Here is a 19,756-nt window from a genome sequence, read left to right on the forward strand (position 1 = left end):
AATAATAATAAATAATATAATAACAATGGGCCTGACTCAGCCCTGTGTTGTTCTAGTTTACAATGATTTCAGTGGAACTACATGTACATAAAACTGGTGTAATGCAGTGTTGAATCAGGCCTCAGAATTATGCTGCTGCTAAGTAGTAGTATTTACTATTCAGCTATATATTTGCACACATCACAGGTGCTGGTGCTGGCTTGAAGTGGTTTCCATCATATACAGGATTTACAGTTTGGTTCAGTGGTTCTCAGCATCCCCGCTATACAAATTGTTCCAGCACCCCTGTTTACACTACAGCTATATTACTTTCTGCAGTGATTCTGCTGACTTTCACAAGTTGAGCAAGGCCTGTGCTGGGATAGATGATGTCCACAAAACACGTAGAGGCTATAGGACGTAGTGCTAATGAAGCAGTAGGTGACACTTTCCTCTGAGTCAGTATTGCACCAACACCCCAGTGTGCTGTTAGGAGGGGACTGTGTTGCAAGAGATGGGATGCTTAAATTAGGTCCTCGCTGCTTGTGGTTAGTGATTGCACAGCACTAGTTTGCAAAAGTGGAGTCATTAGCTCTCCTGTCCTAATCAAATTGCACTTGAAACCACAGAATCACAGAAGTGAGAGGTAGAAAAGACCAGTGAGATTATTCAGTCCATCTCCCTGCTGATTCGAGGTTCTCTCCCCTACCGTGAATTTTCCTCAGTTTTTATTGCTTTTCCAGTCTGCCAGTTTGTCAGTCTATCTACTAATACTCACCATCATAGGTTGGCACCTTTACTGTGCTGTGAAAACGGATAATAATTAATCATAATGAAAACATAAACCCATTAATTGCATTCTGCCAAAGAATGGAAGTGGTAGGAACAGATTCTTCTGCTTTCTGAGTTTTTAAAAGGACATTCCCCCCATGTGGAATATTCACATTATAATTAGGACTCTCTGATTTCACAAACTTCAATGTACTATAAGCAATAATCAGCAAACCATAAAAGATTCAGTTTGGATAAGCTCTTGGAAGTTTGGATGTTTATCTGAACAACTCAGCATCCTTGAACTGAGCCACAAGTCTCGGAAGAGCTGGCTTTTTGGTTATATCATGATAATTCCGGTTATAAAAATTGGGGAAAATAATTGTCATCCAAATTTTTTTTTCAAACATCAAAAATTATTTGTATGTGATTTTTTTAGTTTGTATTATTATTATTATTAATAATAATATATTTTTATACAGACTAGTTCTCCTTTTCCTACACTAAAGTGTGCTTAAGTTTAGTGACATTTTTGAAGCACAAAATGGAATTTAAGCATATATCTCACCTAGGTTTGTCTTGGACTTTTAATTCTGTGTGGGAAGAGGACTGCTGGGTCATTGGGTTTTTTTGAAATCCATTTCCTTGTAGCATTTAGAACCACGTAGAATGATGCACACAAAGAAATCACTTGGGATGGCACAGTGAAAAACATCTGCCATGAAAGGCCTTGGGTAAAATTTTCAAAGGCACCTAAGTGACTTGGGAGCCTAAGTCCCACTGACTTTCAGTGAGAGGCTCCTAAGTGCCTAACTTGCTTTTGTGTAAATTTGTAAATTCTCTACAGCTCTCCCCAGCCCATAGGTTAGCCCTAATTAAAAATGTCTTATTTTTGGTTGTTTATTCTCTGCTTTTTCTCATTTGCCTAAGTGTGAGAAATGGCAGCTCTGTCCTCCAGGAAGAACATCTTAAAGCAATTATTGCACTTCTCAGGTGGTTGGAGTTACTAGGTGTTTGCCCACCTAAGGTATACAGTAATTACCTAGCAATACAGAGCCTCTTATTTCTTACTGTAGGTTTAACTTTTAATGATGAATGATGAAGCCCTGAAGGTGAACTGAAAAGCTTTTGCAAATCCTTTTTAAAAACCTGTTTAAGATTCCATTTCAATAACAGAGTACACGTCAGGAGAGTAAGGATGATTTTTTTATTGAAGCGTCGATCTGGGATTCTGACTACCTACATTCAGTTCTGGCTTAGCTACATAGTTCTTCCATCACTCAGGCCTAGATTTTTAAATATATTTATGTGTTGCTCCATTCAGCATTGGAAGGCCTAAGTGATTTAGCAGTCTAAGGGCTTAGCTACATAGGGACACTTAGAAAAATTAATCTGAATTAACTAAAATTGTGAATTCAAAGTGGATTAGTTAAACTGTATTAAACTCTTCTGTCGACACTTTTGTTCAGAATTAAATGGGCCTTAGTTCAGTTGAGTTTAAGGCCACTTTAATTCTGAATGAGAGTGTCCACACAGGGATTTAATGCAGTTTAGCTAATCCACTTTAAATTTGCATCTTCAATTAATTCAAACTAGCTTTCCTGAGTGTTCTCCTGTAGACAAGACCTCAGTGCCTAAGTCACTTTACAAAATTGTACTTAGCCATCTAAATCATGTAGGACTTGGAATGCTGAGTGGAGCAGCACCTAAATACCTTTGGAGATCTGAACTTTAATCTCTCTGTGCCTTAGTTCCTACTTCATAGATAAATTCATGAATGTCTGTAAGGTTTTATCATATTACAATCATGACTTCCTAGAATTTTATACTACACCTATCACTGTGCTATCTGAATGCCTAGACTTGCAAATGCCCTCAAAATATGAACTTAAAATTATCTTTATATTTTAAAATAAAAAAGTAGTTCTTCCCAACATCGAAGTTCAGGAGTCTGTGATTGTCATAGTTGACAATATCCCCCCAAAAGGATGGCTTTTATTCCTTATGGGGGGAAGTATTTAGAGTACTCTACTCCAATTTCCCAAATCACAGCATTATTATTATTGTAATATGCAGTATTTTGGACTCATTCAATAGTATTTAAAAGGAGATGCTTGTTTATTGTCAACTCTTGCAGGGGAAATGCAGAATCCTGAACTTGGACGTCAGAGATGAGAGGCAGCTAAAAGTGAACAAACAAAACTGACACACACACAGGTGTGTTTAGGGCCAGTAAAATTGATGCTGCACCTGGCTCAAACCTGAGTGAACAAACAGTGCCGTATAAATACTAATTTATATTTATTGTCAGGAGTTTCTTGGTCTCTAGGTCTTGGTAAGCAAGTAAAGAGAGAGCTTCACATTAGCTATGCAGAGATGGATACAAATCAAAACCCTAGATTTTAACTTCCCAAACCATGGAAAAAGTTTGGTTCTGGATCAGAGCTTTTTACGTTTGGTCTCAATTTAAATAATTTGTCACTTTAAATGTACACAAAATTTGCTAGTGTTTTGGGATCTTAAACAATTACATTTTTTAAAGGCTTTTAATTTATTTTTAATTAATTTGAGTGGAAGTAGCTAGCTCATCTGATTTTTTCCCCCTGAACTAAGCCTAACAGTGCTTAAATCCTGTACCACAGCTGAATAAAAAACAAGCTCTTTGTGGGTTTTAACATATTATTTGTGTTTTTGTAGTGGGCAGAATGAGAGGGAGGAGGTATTTTGATTTGCTGAATTCAAATTTCTGAAGAACAATGTTAAAATAGGAGGGTGAAAGGAAATATTACCATCTCCAGAGAGGTGATAATGAAATTCTCTTATGTTGAAATATATAAATTGACATGCTATATGCAGGAGATGAATAGTTTCATAAATAATCAGGCTGGTGTCCTTCATTTTTGGAAGTGCATATGTAGAATTTGTCTTTTGTGGTGTGGAAATCACTTAACTGTGATAATATTGGGAGTTTAAAGATGTGTTGCTTCTAGAATATGAGATAATATTCGCGTGCACGCAGTTAAATATATTTTTTATCAGACTGATTTTTGACAAGTCGTACATTCTGATGTACACTGATTATGCCCAGGAGAAAAATCTGCCCTTATCAGTAGCATGAAAACAGTGGTTCTTCGAATGATGATCCCTTTGTGTATTCTGCACGTGGGTACGCATGTGCATCATGTGTCTGAGTCCAGAATCTTTCTTGCAAGCAATGTCTGTTTGTTTCACATGCCCCATAGTTCTCCTCATGCGCTGAACCATAGACATAAAGGGCAGTGTGGACTGACGACTCTCCAGTTCCTTCTTACTGCTGCATGTTTTGAGCCAGAATCTTCAATGTCCTCAGCTCCTTTTTGCTGAATCATTGCTATAAATATATTGTAAATAGTTTGGTTTTATATTATTCTAGTATAGTTAAATTAGATTGTTGTTTTCTCCCTTTTTTTCCCCTACCTGGTGAATTTCTCCTTCTCCCGAGAAGGCTGGGATTATGCCCAGGGTTCCAAAGTTTAAAAAACTGCCCTTGCTGCTTTTCTGTGAGCGAAGAACACCAATGTTGCCTTTACTGTATGGGTGAGGCTCATATCTCAACCAAAGGGAGCATCTGCTACTCCTTTCCCTCCAGAACTCATGAGACTTAAGAGAACTGAGACTTAAGAAACACCTGATAGAGAGGGTAATGAGATCCCAGTCTGATCTGGGCCAGGGACTGCCCCCCGTATATCAGCCTCATCAAGCAAGCAATGCCCCTCTGAACATGAGTTCAGGAACAGAGGCTAAGACTTCTAAGCCTAAAGAGTAGGTTTCCTATGAGAGTATGGGACATTCTCATAGGCACAGGGACAAACTGTCTTTGCCCTGAAAAGAAGGGATCCCTCTCCAATCCTGACAAAGTAGGGAAAGCCTGTGCGCACGAGCGCTAAAGACTTAGGCCCGAGTAACTCTTCACAGCAAGAGAAAGTGATGTGCAAGTGTACAGATCTGCCAGTTCTGGTACCGGTTCTGAAAGCTACGGCACACGTGTGGACCAAAGAACACGTGGCATCCAAACTATCTTTACAGCTTTCCTCAGTTTTTGCATCTCAACTGATTCATGAACGTATTATCTAGGAAGTGTTTAGTATTACCTGACTGGAGAGCACTCACAGATTTGCTATGGAACTGCTTCATTCACAAAATAAAATGTGCAAAATCAGCAGCTGTCAGAGAATAAGCCTACAAACATATTACTGCTATAAGAAACTTAGCTCTTAAATCACCAGTAGAGAAAAACAGATCTCTTCAGAAAGGTTAGTATAGGAAAAAAAATCTGTTTTAAAGACATCTGCATAAAAGCTGTCATAGTTTTTCCCATTTCTCTGAAGTCACTCTGATATTTTAACTGACCAGTTGTAATGTTCCTGTATTATAGCAGTAGCTTGGTATCTTATAAAGAGGTAGAAATTCATGGAATAAAAACTATGAAAAAAATACAACTAAACTGGTATAAATCAACAGAACTGTAGCCATCATACCACTAAACAGATATGCCAAGTATTCCTAAACCATTAATGTTGTGAATAGTACAGATTAGTGTAATTTTCTTTCCACCTTAGGTACTTTTATGGCCCCAGTACTATAGTGTCTGAATGTCTCATAATCATTTAATATATTTATCTTCACACCATCCCTGTGAGGTAGGGAATTGCTAGTATCCACGTTTTTACACTTGGAGAACTGAGATGTAGAGAGAGAAAATGACTTGCCATGAGTCACACAAAAAAGTCTGTGATGGAGCTGGTAAATTTCAAACTTAGTAAAAAGAGCTACAGATAAAACACACTTTAAAAAGAAGTCTTCCAAACTCAAATCGCTGCACAGCCTATACATGAGAAGGAAATCAAGGCTTCCATTACATCCTCTGCATCTTGAACAAAAAAAAAATAATCAAAATGGTGCCTTTGGACTGTAGAATAATTCCAGAGGGAAGCCGCAGAAGCCCCATTATTTATATTGAGGCTGGACAAAGAGCTAAAACACAAGAATTTAGCAAGATTAGAAAGGGACTGGACCTTTATATGGATAACAAGACATCCAGAGCTGTATAACTAGTGCTAAGAAAACATTTGAAAGGGATACGAAGCCTCATGCTTAAGAATTTAATCCAATCTCTAACTGTAAGAGATCAGGATAAGACCCTAAAGTAGGAGGCAGATTATTGCACATCTGCCTACTGCAGGATTCTGGTACCTTCCTCTGCAGTGTTTGGTGCTGGCCACTAAAAGGGATATTGGACTACATGGATATTGGGTCTGATCTAGTAGGTTATTTCTAGAGTAATATATTCTGCAAGGAGTGATATTACACTGGCCAGGTTAAATGTGGAATTCACTAAATGAAATAATGGATCTTTTCCCAGTCTTATTTCAGTGTTTCTTGAGTTCTGAGAAAGGGAAGGGGCAATGGTAGAGACCGGTATTTAGCTAGCTTCAAGAGATAGCTAAAAGGATTTCATTTTGCTTTTACAGTATATATTATAGATGTGATACTTAGATGCAAATTAAAACTAGATTAGATGCTTCACATATCTGCAGTGTCTAAAAACTTATTATTGGGCCATGAGGAAATAGGCAATCAGATTGTACCACTTATCTTGGTACAAAAAATCAGCATTTTATACCCAGAAAAAGCAAATGATGACTGATTCATCCTCTGGGTTTCTCTACTTACCCAGGCTTGTTCTGTTTCCAGGCCTCTGTTGCTTGAGAATAAGGTTATTTAAACACAATGTTGTTTAGCAGAGGATTTTCATAAATAGTAGGGACAAACAAATCAGATACCAAAATAAGATACCAATGGAACTGGAATAATTACTCGAGCCTATTGACACAAGATTTCCTGTCAGTCTTGCAGATGCAAGATTTGGAAACTTGGATGAGCATCCAAACTATCTTTACAGCTGCCATCAGTTTCTGCATCACAACTGATTCATAAATGTATTATCTATGAAGTGTTTAGTATTAGCTGATTGGAGAGCACTCACAGATTTGCTATGGAACTGCTTCATTCACAAAATAAAATGTGCAAAATTGAAGCCGCAAGCTGTAATGATAGTCTAGGAAGTGTTAACGTAGTAGTTCCATCTTCCAATAGACCTCCTGTGCATGTCTCTTCCCTTTTGGGCTAATGCATGTGAATTGAAATCTGTTAAGAATTTGTTGAGGTCCTTGTTGAGAAGAACACATTTTCTTGGTATGAATTCAGCTGTAATTATATTTGTTAATAGCTTCTAATTTGAGGTGCAACAAACACAGGTGAACAGAAGTGAAGTGGAAAGATACATGGAGAGATGAGAACATTTTCAGCTGCAGATAGCCAGGGGAGGTTTGATCCTAATAAAGGTGAAGATCTTTTACCCAAAGAGAGGAGACCAGAAGCCTCACTCATCACATTAAATAAAACTTATTTAAATAAATAAAATAAAAATTCTCCAGTTGGTTCCAGGAAGATGTGTCTCTGAGAGGACCCTAATTATAAGAAGTAGTTGACAAGCTGGAAAAAAAAAGTCTGAGAAGTTCTGATGAAGGAAAACTCGGACTCCTTGTGCTGTCTTCCCAGGATTTATCCTATTAAATAGAGTAACAGCATTATACTGATTCCCAGGAGTGTTACAGATTAGCTGTTCATCATCTCCCTCACAAATTTGTAGCACCACTAATTCTTAAAAACTTTTGAATCCAGCTTCTCCTCCCCCCCTCCCCCACATAGATGCCAATACAATTTTACTCAATTGATTTGCCCTATTAGATTTATAACTAAACTATTCACTTCAGTGACCAGCAGAAACTCCAATAAAATGCTTCATGGGCTTTTGATAATTAGCCAAATTTCTCTTCAAATATAGAATTTAATGAGTTTTTTTAAATGAGTGCTTTCTAGGCTTAATCTTGTGTAGGGACATAAGAATTGTCCTAATGGACTTACATAAATGATCCATCTTGTCTAGTGTTTTTTCTAGTGTGATATCTGGCCTATATCTGAGGAAAACAAAATAAATAGCTAATGTACTTGGACAGTACTGCAATGCTGTACCACAGGATAGTATTTACTCCTGACCCAACCTAGTAAGGCTCTTATACCTAGAAGCATGAAAATTAACAGCCATTGTAAATTCGGTCCTAGCTCGTTTAACTGTATCCTCCATTTTAGGGCCTTATCTTGTAAAATACTGAATGTGTCCTATGAAGTGCTGAGTGCCCATAATTTCCATTGAAGTCAAAAGGTGCATAAATGTTTACTACCACCTGCAGGAGATCAGAAACATAAAATCCTAAAATACTGCATTAATTTGCCATTCACCATGCACTTTGACAGTATATTCATTGGTACGTCTGTTCTATATTCTGATTAACATTATCCAGCTCATTTTTGTAGTTTTATTGTGTGTGTTATGTGTTATTTCTGGTTTGTTTTTCTCTGTTTGAATTACTAAAGGACGTACGTTAAGAAATTCCATGTTTATCCTTCTTCTTACCCCCCCCCCCCCCCATGTACACCCCCAGTGGGCCTATTCTTACTTCCATTGACATCAATGGCAGCAAGTAAGTTCCTTTCCATATCACCTTTTTTATATATGTATGTATGGCCCTCACCCTCCTGAAAGGGTATCTGTCCAGAGTCCTTTTGAAGAAAAAGGATGAGCATTCAGTAGACACCCAAAAATAGCATGCCTAAAGACAATATACACACAAATAAGCCAGATAATATTAATCAGAAGGTACCACACAAGTGTCTGTGAACATAGTATTAGAGCAGAAGGTAATTAGTGTGCAGGTATAACATGGAGAATGTAGTTTCTAATTTATTTTAAATGGTAATAGTAATCTAATAATGAACCTTTTGCTACATTCATTCTTTCCACCTTAATAAACTGCTTGCATTAATGCTAAAATTCCTCTCTTAACTGTCTTGTCTGGATGATTAGAGTTAATGTGCACTATTTTGATACATGAGAGAGTTAATTACTGTATCCAAAGAGAAAAGGAAGTTAGCCCAATTTAGTCTAGTGTATTTAGTCAAGAAAACAATATGGAAAGCAAGTCTGCTGTAGGGTATTTTTCTTTATGTAAATATAGTGTTATAGAATCTCACTGGACAGTTGCGTACTAAGTTGGGTGCTTAGCATGGTACTAAGAATTTGGTATAAGAAAGTTTTTATTGCTTAAATTGCGTTAATTGATTTTCAAAGCAGCAAATGTTTTCTTCTGGGCAAGCAAAACTCAAAGCAATGAATCTACCAGGAGCAGAATTGTCTGGATCTATTTCTCTTTGCACTGAGATAAGTTATAAAACTTTGCAATGAGTGTTGTGAGTACCCATTAGTTGAGTACTATTGATAGTTAGTTATTTCTCTTTTCATCTTTACAAGAGAGAAGTAGGCATAGTGTAATATTTTATACATTGCTTTATGAATTCTTATTTCATTGGCCAAAGCTATGTTAGGAGCAAAACAGATTGAAAGCAAAACGTTCTCTAAGTTACTCCTAACACATCAGTTAAGGGAAAAAAAAGCAAAGCCACACTGTGTTAAGTAAATCACTTTTGTAAAAGGACTATCTATTATTTTAAGAAATTCTGTATAGAAACTACTGAGCTAAAATCACATCATCTACATTTTTGGACCTTAAGATGGAATTGGTCTCTTGTTCCACTAAGAAAACATCATGCTTTATGCTTTGAATCACCGGACTCCCTACTGATAACCCTAGTTTTGTGAAAATGTATCTCTCACTATGGTTCCAAGTAAAATTTGGAGATTGAGATTAGCTCCCCATAGAAAGAACAGTAATTGCAAACCAGCTGAAAATGCAGGGCCTGGCCTCTCTCCAGCTCCTTCTAGTTTTTCTTGGATGGTCAGGAATCTATTTGTTTAATCATGTTTTCGTACTTAGCCTATCCTGGAGTACACTGATGATCTGAAATTTGCTATTGATGAAGATTAACACAATTAAACTATACATTCTGGGTCATTAGACTTTCTGAAGTTCAAACACATATTATTTGTCAGGGTCAGGATAGACATTTTCCTGGTCTACTTTATAGTATTTTCAGAATATCTTATAGTAAACCATTTACTTCTGAAGCCAGGTCTCCTTACAATGCTCTCATTTTGAGAAGCTACAGAAGCAGGAACAAGTCTCTTCCTTTTTTAATCAGTAATCAGGGATTTTTACCCCAGCAATCCCATAAAAATTATACTTGCTTAAATGCCTTACTCTAATAGAGTGTACATAGATGAGGCTTTCTCCTTAGGCAATAGGACAGCTTTTCTGTGTGTTTAAGCCATTATTAAACAATGCAAATGCAAATATTTGAGCAGTGTGCTATTTGGTGTTTTGGGATCACAAATCTTCTTCCTTTTGTGTTTCTGAATTTAGTTTTGAACGGTAACCATTCAGATTTGCCTGGTTTCCATCTGAAACTATAATGGCTCAGATTTGCTTGAAACTCTGCCTGAGTTTTGCCTGCAAATAACTGGAGAGGTACTTAGGGACAAGGATTTAGGTCTGTAATGGAACTGGAAACCAAGTGAATTCCACTTGCTTATGGGTTTCATTAAGTAATGCACAGCTGTAGAAGATACTGGTTTTGTTCTAATGTAGTTTAGTATAGTGCATGGCAATTGTCATGCAATACCCGTTAATGGAAATTTTACCAACTAAATCCCTTTCCATCATACTGAATTATCACCCCTGCTGTAAAGGCTCAGCTATGGTGACAGTAAACCATAGTCCATGCCACTTAGAGTGTAGAATAAGCACAGCCACAGCACCAATTGTGTGCTATGTGAGACAATGTGTCCAGTGGTGAGGTAGTGCCCTATACTCGTAGTCAAGAGACCTGAGTTCTGTTCCTGGCACTGGACCTCCAACACTTTGTGAATTTAATCTGTAAACTCTTTAGAGCATAGACTCGCTTACACATGTACTTCATTAATTGCTGGCACTCTCAGTGATTTAGGCAAATTGGAGGGCGCACAAAGTACAACAGAAATGTTGTTTGTGCTTTCTCTCCTGTATGGAAAGTACGCCCCATCTAAATTCATGAAGCTAGCATCTTATCCATGTTTAAATCTCTCCTTAAAGCCAAACTCAGTCATGATGCCTACAGGTCATTTCCATCTGGCATTGGTTAGGCAAGTGAAGAGATGAGATTTCTGCTATGTTCTGGGTTTTAAAAATTGTTTCCTCATTCTTTCAACCCGTCCCAACCCTATTTGTGTTTCATCCCCCTGATGCACCCTGTCTGATAACAAGGGCCAGATGCTCAGTTGGTGTAAATTGACAGAGCTGTATTAACATCCACAGCTGTGCATCTGAGCTTCCAGATGGTCCTTGATTAATTCCTGAAACTACGGAATAAATAACAACAAAAACAATCAAGGGCTAGTGAAAGTGACATATGTGCAAAGATGCGTAGCTGAGATTTTCAGAAGAGCAGTGGAGAGTAAGGTGCCCAAATTCCCAGAATCCTAGCCTAAATAACAAAATAGCCTGTCCAAATAATAACTAAGATGGGAAGTGAGCATATGCTTCTCTCTGAGTATTTAAAGGGTCCAAGGAGCAAGGAAAGAGGGTGGGGTTAAAGGGATGAAATTAAGCAAAAGGAAAAAGTAGACTGTGTGTCAGGAATAACTTCCCCCTATTAAACAAGGGAATAATCTCCAAAAAGCAGGAAGCATTTAATTAAAACTGAACTCCAATGTCTTTAATTGCTGCTTCTGTATAAATTCACCAGGACATTTTTTCTCATGATTTTCATTCATAACATGTAGTTCACACAATATCCGTTTCTGAAAACCAGCATGTGTTTGTATCGATCTTACTTGTAAAACTTCAAAGATATCGGAGCCCAGAGTGCTTCTCTTTTAACAGGATTCTTAAATAGGGATATTATCACCACAACAATTGTCAGCTTGCTTTTTTTTAAACCATTGGTTTATATTTCACTATGATGAAAATGCCTTCTCAGACCTTTTCACCCTTTATAAATTGTGCCTGGTCATTGTCTCCTACTATGGGGGAGAGAGGGATTAAGACCCCTGAGCTCGCGTGAAATCCAAAAACAGAAGAGAAGATAGACTGCTTCTTTTATTTGTTATTTCCTAATTATATTATGCTTGCAGCAAAATGATGCAGCTGTCCTAGCTAATGTACAAACACACATGGAGAAGTGGTCTCTGCCTTAAAGAGCAGGCTTAAAAACAAAAATAAGCAAATAGTTAAGTAATTTTTTTAAATGTAGCCTATCTCCTCCCCTCTTTCATCCTTTGTCTTTATATTGTCTATTAAGAGTCTGATTCTTTACACCCCTACTCACATGAGTAGTCTTAGTCAACTACAATTCAGTTGAATTAGAAGAATAAAGTTGAAGGCTATAAAACCGCATATGTGATAAGAGCTTGCAGGGTTTTGTAGCCTGATTATTATAAGATCATTTATTGGAGTGCACCATGCACTTGTCAGAGATGACATGTTATTTTCATACATGGCTACTTAGATTAATTGCGAAATTGGAATTTGATGAAACACACAGAAAAACTTTATTTGATATAGATAACTATAATGGAAATCACAGGAAATCAATATAAGAATAAGTACACTAAAGTGGTTTCCTGCATTGTGCATACTTACAACTTATAGAGACCATTGGAAACAGAGATAGAAGGGGAAGTAAGTGGAGCACATCAGAAGGGAGGTCCTACTTCAGTTTACACCATCTTGGGAACCTGACAAACCTAAGAAACGGGAACCAAGTTTAGACCTGAAAAAGAGCTCTATGCAAGCTTGAAAGCTGGTCTCTTTTACCAATGGAAGTTGATCCAACAAAAGATATTACCTTTTCCACCTTGGCTGTCTGATATCCTGGGATCAATATTGTAAACAAAAAGAAATCAACAGATTTCAACAATGTATAGAACTTAATGTAAAAATAGTTGAGGGTTTCACGTGTAATGTATGTCACAGCTGTTTATAATTGGGAAAGCATTTCTAAGGAATATTGTACCTCCTCCAATTCTACTTAATAAGGCTGCAATTCCATCAAGGGGTGCTGATGACATTGGCGGCTCAAGTGGTTTGTAAATTTCAGTGGAGCACTAAAATAAAATTACAACTGTAACTCGTGCTTTTTATTGGAGTCATATTATTTAATATAGTATCTGATTCATAAAAAACAATATTCCAGTCTGGCCTTTTTTCCCCCCACTCCCTCCATCTGATATATCTTTTTTTTTACAGTCCCCTTCTCCCTCTTTTGTATCTGTCCTTTTTCCTCATTTCTGCCAGCCTGCTGTAGGTATTATTGTAGTTGACTTGATTTGGCTGCTTCCTCCCGTAACCGTTAATAGACCAAAAAAAAATTTAAAAATTGTGCCTTGAAGTCTTTACATCATTTGAGGACTTCAGTAACTCAGTCTTAGGTTCGGGGTCTATTACAGGAGTGGGTAGGTGAAGTACTGTGCCCTGCCTTGTGTAGGGGGTCAGACAAGATGATCATAATGATTCCTTCTGACCTTAGTCTATGAATCTATAAGTCACTGTGCTACTGGGCAAATACACCATTAACTCCACGGCAGCAGCAATATGAATGCTAAAGCTAATGGCCAAGATTTTGGAGTGCGACTAATGATTTTGGGTATCTCTGTTTTTGAGTACCCAATATTGAAATACTTTGAAGTGAATTGATTTTCTTAAAAGTGGTGAGCATCCACCCTTGGGATATCAGGACCTTTTAAGGTATTTCAAATTGGAAACCCAAAAACTGAGGTACTTGAAATCTCTAGGAACCTTTGGCCAAGGTTTTCAGATATCCCTTCTCTACTTATGTTTCAACAGTCCTTTGCCTTTTGAAAGTTTAAACTTAGGCCCAGATTTTTAAAGATATTTAGGCATTGCTCTGCTCAGTAAAAGACTGCATTGATTACACAGTTAGCAGCCTGTCCCCAGAGATAATCTGGTCTTAGAGATTGAAGGGTGTATTACAAAGAACCAAAGTCATAATTCACATAGGAAAATAAAGCACTGTAAGGCCCTTGGCACAGGATGCATGTCTTCCCCTGTGTTTTTCACATCAGTAAATAAATGAGTCCCATTCTAACCACGAGGCTAATAACTCATATATAGTGATTTCCATCTATGAATGGGAAAATAACAGTATTCTAGTTTCTTCATTAACACAAAAACAGTTTTCTTTAATATTGTAAGGGCCAACCTAAATATATGCAGACGTAAGTCTTATAACTATTTCTCCAGTGTTAGAAATGATTAGAAAGAACGTCATCTATCAAAACTAGTCAAAACTAAAATGAGCATTAGGTTTTGTACTAAATAGTCTGTATTAAATATTAATGCTCAGGATCAGTTTGAATTCACCAGTGTGGGTGAGGTATTACTGCTTAGTTGGAGGCTTGGACCTCTATTATGATGAGCGGCTTGGTCCCTTTCTTCATTTTGACCCTTCTAGAGTTGAGGCACTAATTCACCGCCTGAAATTCATTTACTGAATGAACTTGGTCTCTCTTTATTCACTTGTGGAAATCCAAGACCAGCTCATCATTCCCTCAAATGTATTTGTTACTACAATTTGACACTTTTTTCCTGAATTTTTTCTTTTATTAGCTTTATGGATGGATGGTAAACAGTTTGCTGTTAATATTCCTATTTAGGCTGGTATTTTCAGAGCAGTCAGCATTGGCCTAATTGTGCTTGTACTGAAAGGAATGGGAGTCTAACCAATGACCTCAGTGGTAGCAGAGGTTGGCCAATGCTGAGTGCTTTTGAAAATCCCATTCTCAAAATGAAAGCAGTGTTGATTAGTTGTGAAGGGACACGAGTGTTCCTGTTCTGATTGAAAGAGTGTACTGTATTCCTTCTAAGGAGGAGGATGGCTTGAAAAAGTGACTAAGGGTTAAAATACCTGGAGAAGAGGTGCCAGATCAGATTTCCTTTTTTGGGCCAGATCTTGCTGCGATGACATTCTTAGAAAAATTAGGATGCTTGTAAGGTTTACCAGGTTGATGGAGATTTTAATTTTCTTTTGTCAATCACACAGAAGTAATTGGAAAGGATGTGGTCAAATCCTTGTCAGATTCCTTCAGTTGTGCCAGGATTCTAGCAATGGGATTTGAGAAACATTTCCTCCCATTGTGTAAGCTGCATGGGCAGCAGCTACACAAGCTGTGTAAGCATGGAGGATCCATCCATTCCTTGCCCCTTCCTGCCCACATGTGCAGGGGGACATAGCCCTGTGGAAACTAGTGTCCCACATTCTCACACAGCTACCCATAGGACAGGTAGTCAACATCAGGGAGTAGGGGGTACCTTATGTCTCCTTCCTCCTCTGTCAGTCCACAGAACAGGCCACAATCTGGCCCTAAATTTCCCAAAATGCATAAATACCAGAGCAGGTGATCTTAAAAATTATTTTCCTTGAGCTCTAGTGTGATTGTTAGTTGATCATTTGCATCTTTGCAAAATACAAACTCAAAAGGAGCACGAGGCAAACTCATTTTCAAAGTTCAGGAAACATTCACAGAATATTGTTTTGCAGTATTCATCCAATCCTATATTTGAACAGTGATCTCAATGACTCCTGATACTCCTTCACAAATTTACAGCAGTAAGATGGATAAGGAGCTGTTACAACTGAGCTGATGAGGAGAAGCATCCTTCACCCCTAGCCTATTACAATTTGCACAAAAAACATGCACTGTGTGAAGAAGTACTTCCTTTCATGTGTTTTAAACCTCATGCCTATTAATTTCACTGGGTGTCCCCAGGTTCTTGTGTTATGCGAAGGGGTAAATAAAAACTTTCTTATTCACTTTCTCCACACCATTCATGATTTAATGGACCTCTATCATATATTCCCCCTTAGAAATCTCTTTTCCAAGCTGAAAAGTCCCAGGGCTAGTCTACACTAGAAGTGCTACATTGGCGCAGCTACATCGGTGCAGCTGTGCTGCTGTGGCACGTCTGATGAAGACGCTCTGTGCTGACGGAAGAGCACTCTCCGGTCAGCATAATTACTCCACCTCCTCAAGAGGCAGAAGCTATGTCGGTGGGAGACATAACGCCGGTGTGGATAGTGCTTAGGTTGCTGTAACTTGTGTTGCTCTGGGGTTGGCTTTTTCCTGAGCAATGTAATTTATATCCATTTAAGCGGTAGTGTAGACCTGCCCCCTGTCTTTTTAATCTCTGCTCATGTGGAAGCTGTTCCATAACCTTAATCATTTTTGTTGCCCTCCTCTGTACCTTTTCCAATTCTAATATTTCTTTTTTGAGATGGGGTGTCCAGACCTATCACAGTATTCAAGATGTGGGAGTACCGTGGATTCATATTGTGGCATTATGATATTTTTTGTCGTCTTATATATCCCTTTTCCAATGGTTCCTAACATTCTGTTAGCTGTTTTTAACTGCTTCTGCACATTGAGTGGGTGTGTTCAGAGAACTATCCACAGTGGCTCCAAAATCTCTTTCTTGAGTGGTAACAACTAATTTAAACCCCATCATTTTGTATGCATGGTTTGCATTTATCAACATTGAATTTCATCTGCCATTTTGTTGCCCAGTCACCCAGTTTTGTGATATCCCTTTGTAGCCCTTCACAGTCTGCTCTGGACTTAACTATCCTGAGAAATTTTGTATCTGCAAATTTTGCCACCTCATTGTTTACCCCTTTTTCCAGATCATTTATGAATATGTTGAACAGCACTGCTCCCTCTGGGGGACACCACTATTTACATCTCTCCATTCTGAAAACTGACCAATTATTCCTAATTCTACTTACCAAATCACAAAATCTACTGAAAATGGAAGTAGTGTGAAGCACTAGTTATTGGAAATGAAAGAGGGTAACTAGTGTAGTGCTTGTCCTGTGTTACATTGCCTTATGTTACAACTTCATGTGCTAAACAGAAATTACAGTGTTTATTGAATTGTGTCCTCCATCAGACAGTGTATATTGGTTAGGCAGCAAAATGAAACGAGCAGTAAAATGTATGTGTGGTGCCCACTGATACTGGGCTTCTTAGGATTAAATATTTCATGTTGTTTTCATTAAAAACTAACAGACTGTCATAGTTGTTTAATAATTGTATGATGCTTTATAACAAAAGGCAAAAACTGTAATTTAGTAGATCAATGAAATATAGAAGCATTAAAGTTGTTATTCCTACAGAGTGCAATAGAACCAAAATTTGTAATGTACAATGTAATTATGTAAATTAATCACTAAACCCCATCCCTGTGAAATTTCTGCCGCCTTGTGTTACGCCTCCATGGGCCCAGTCATGGAAATCTTTCCATTTGATTTGTGTCAGTCTGAAAGCAGAACTGGGACAACTACTGATATTCTAAGGTCTTCAGTGCTGTACAGTATACTAGTGTACCCATTAGATACGTGTGTATCTGTCTGCGCACTCACAACACATTAACAGCTGTTCAGGTTCTGCAATCAGTCATGATTTGGGTTGAGAGAAACCATTAGACTTGCTCAGAAATTTTCCAGCAGCATGATTTTTCCAATGGAAAATGTAGTTTCTGCAAAGTCAAAATTCGAAAGTCAAAGCATGAAGGGACATACAAATGTTTAGCATATCTGGCATGTAAATACCTCGCAACGCCAGCTACAACAGTGCCATGAGAACCCCGGTCTCACTTTCAGGTGACATTGTAAATAAGAAGCTGGCAACATTATCTCCTGTAAATGTAAACCAACTTGTTTGTCTTAGCAATTGGCTGAATAAGAAGTAGGACTGGGTGGACTTGTAGGCGCTAAAGTTTTACATTGTTTTGTTTTTGAGTGCAGTTATGTAAAAAAAAATCTATATTTGTAAGTTGCACTTTCATGATAAAAAGATTGCACCACAATACTTGTATGAGGTGAATTGAAAAATACCATTTCTTTTATATTATTACAGTGCAAATATTTGTAATAAAAATAGTAATATAAAGTGAGCACTGTACACTTTGCATTCCATATTGTAATTGAGATCAATATATTTGTAGAAAACATTTGTGGAATGTAGAAAAAATCCAAAAATATTTATCATAAATTTAAATTGGTATTCTATTACTGTTTAACAGTGTGATTAAAATGGCGGTTAATTGCAACTAATTTTTTAATTTATTTAATTTGTTTTGCATTAATTGCTTGAGTTAACTGAAATTAATTGATAGCCCTAGTAATAATTCTATCCAGGACAACAACTAAATTTCTGGGAGAGCCAATACTGTGATGGAACTATGTATGGCTTGTTTTAATAGTCAAATTATCTGTGTTACTGTCAGCTTTATCTTATCCCCACACTTCCCCTGGTTTGTATTTTTAATGAATGTGTCAGATGTGACGCTACTGCTTGTGGTTAACTATTTTAATTTCAGTGATGTAAGTCAGTTCAGGCTGGGTGTCCATAATTGCCTTTATTATCATACTCATTTTAATAAAAGCTTTTACCCAGTTTCTGTTTACAATATGTATCCATTGTTTAGCTTGTACTGAAAACTATTTGGTTTTTAAACACTAGCTATTAATAGTAAATGTCTGCAGTAATCAATATTTCCCTCCATCTAAAATCCAGTGGAAAAAATGTCCATAGTTAAAAATTATAGAGATGAGAATTTCAAAATCTTTTGCTGAAAATTCTACCCGGCAAACAAATGTTAGATGATCACACTTTCATTTCATTTCACAGTTTTTCTACCATTACTACATTTTACATAAATAACAATTAGCATCCAAGTTGTTTAAGTTTAAGACACTTAAAAATACCATGTGTTATATTCGTACATATTTAAAAGACTGTTCCTTCCAAGTCTATCTAGTGATAATCTGTTTTTAGTTAGGAATAATATCTTATTAAACAGGAGAGAAGATTATTGATTTCTTTCCCTTATTATCCAGAGAAAGAGAGCACAAGGGTCAGTATATATGAGAGATGTATAGAGATACCTCACAGCAATTTAAGTAATCTGGTGAATATTTCTGTCTCATCCATTATATCTAAGTTGAGGCTACCACCTGCAGTAAGAACAAGAGAATGAGTAAATAGAAGGTCCTATTTCTTTAACAAATACCTCTCTTTATTTTTCCTTATCCATACAGTCATTCCCAGCACAGCACTGCAACGCGTCCACCCACGATGAGCATACAACGAACCATTTCTCTGGAAGGGTAAGACTGTTCTCTGTCTTTTGAGCTGCTTAGCATTGAAGCTGAGTGTTTCTCTCTCTCTCTCCAACTATACACTGCCTGTGGCTAAATTTACCAGACTGAAGGGAAAACAAATCCACTTGACCCAGTACTAATACCAGATGAATATCTAAAATCTCCATGTTGAAAGATCCCCTTCTGTGCCCTCCAGCAGGTATCCACTATTACATGGGATTTTGAATGAGGTTTATTTTGGGATGTAGAAAGAACATACCTGTTTTTGGAACTGGCTCATGGTGGAGTAGAAGGTTCATAGATCATTGTGCTAACACTCCTTAATAGCACGCCTTTCCCTCTCAACCATCCAAACTCAGACAACAGGACTTTAATGGAGGCAATATGAGCTGTTATTGCAGAACCTGTGGCCCCACTCACAGGTGCAAATTTTGCCAGAAGCATTAACATACCTGTTTCCCCCCCAGTGGCTGAGAGTTATGGCTGCAGGGGAACCAGCTGGCTGGGGTGTCCAGGCTGTAGGAACCAGTTGCCAATGTGCAAATGAAAATAGTCTTGCTGTGGAGGACAAAGGGCTTCTGTAGCTTTCCTGAAATTCTTGCTGCTCTTCTCATTAGGAAAAGAATTGGTAAAAGCACTGATATGTAACAGAAAAGTACAATTTCATGGTGGTATTACTTGGGAGCTTTGAACCCATCAAGCTGGAATGAATCAGGCAGTGGCAGTAAAAAATTGTACTAACCACTTCCCAAAGTGTAAGTTGACAGGCAAGTGTCTGAGTTCTGTGCATGGA

General features: G+C 37.6%; 1 protein-coding gene across 3 annotated transcripts in view; it reads left to right on the top strand.

The window, feature by feature from the left end:
• The window catches only part of LOC137166958 (disks large homolog 2-like), a 623,160-nt gene that overhangs the window by 274,118 nt on the left and 329,286 nt on the right, over window positions 1-19,756 (top strand). For all 3 annotated transcript variants that reach the window (XM_067568887.1, XM_067568895.1, XM_067568902.1), the window contains one exon: window positions 18,901-18,969. In XM_067568887.1, the coding sequence (XP_067424988.1) occupies window positions 18,901-18,969 (69 nt within the window). The remainder of the gene's footprint in view (window positions 1-18,900; window positions 18,970-19,756) is intronic.

Source organism: Emydura macquarii, unplaced genomic scaffold (assembly GCF_026122565.2).
Source record: "Emydura macquarii macquarii isolate MOO-44397 ecotype Brisbane River unplaced genomic scaffold, CSIRO-AGI_Emac_v2 contig_318, whole genome shotgun sequence".
NCBI classification, from domain to species: domain Eukaryota; kingdom Metazoa; phylum Chordata; order Testudines; family Chelidae; genus Emydura; species Emydura macquarii.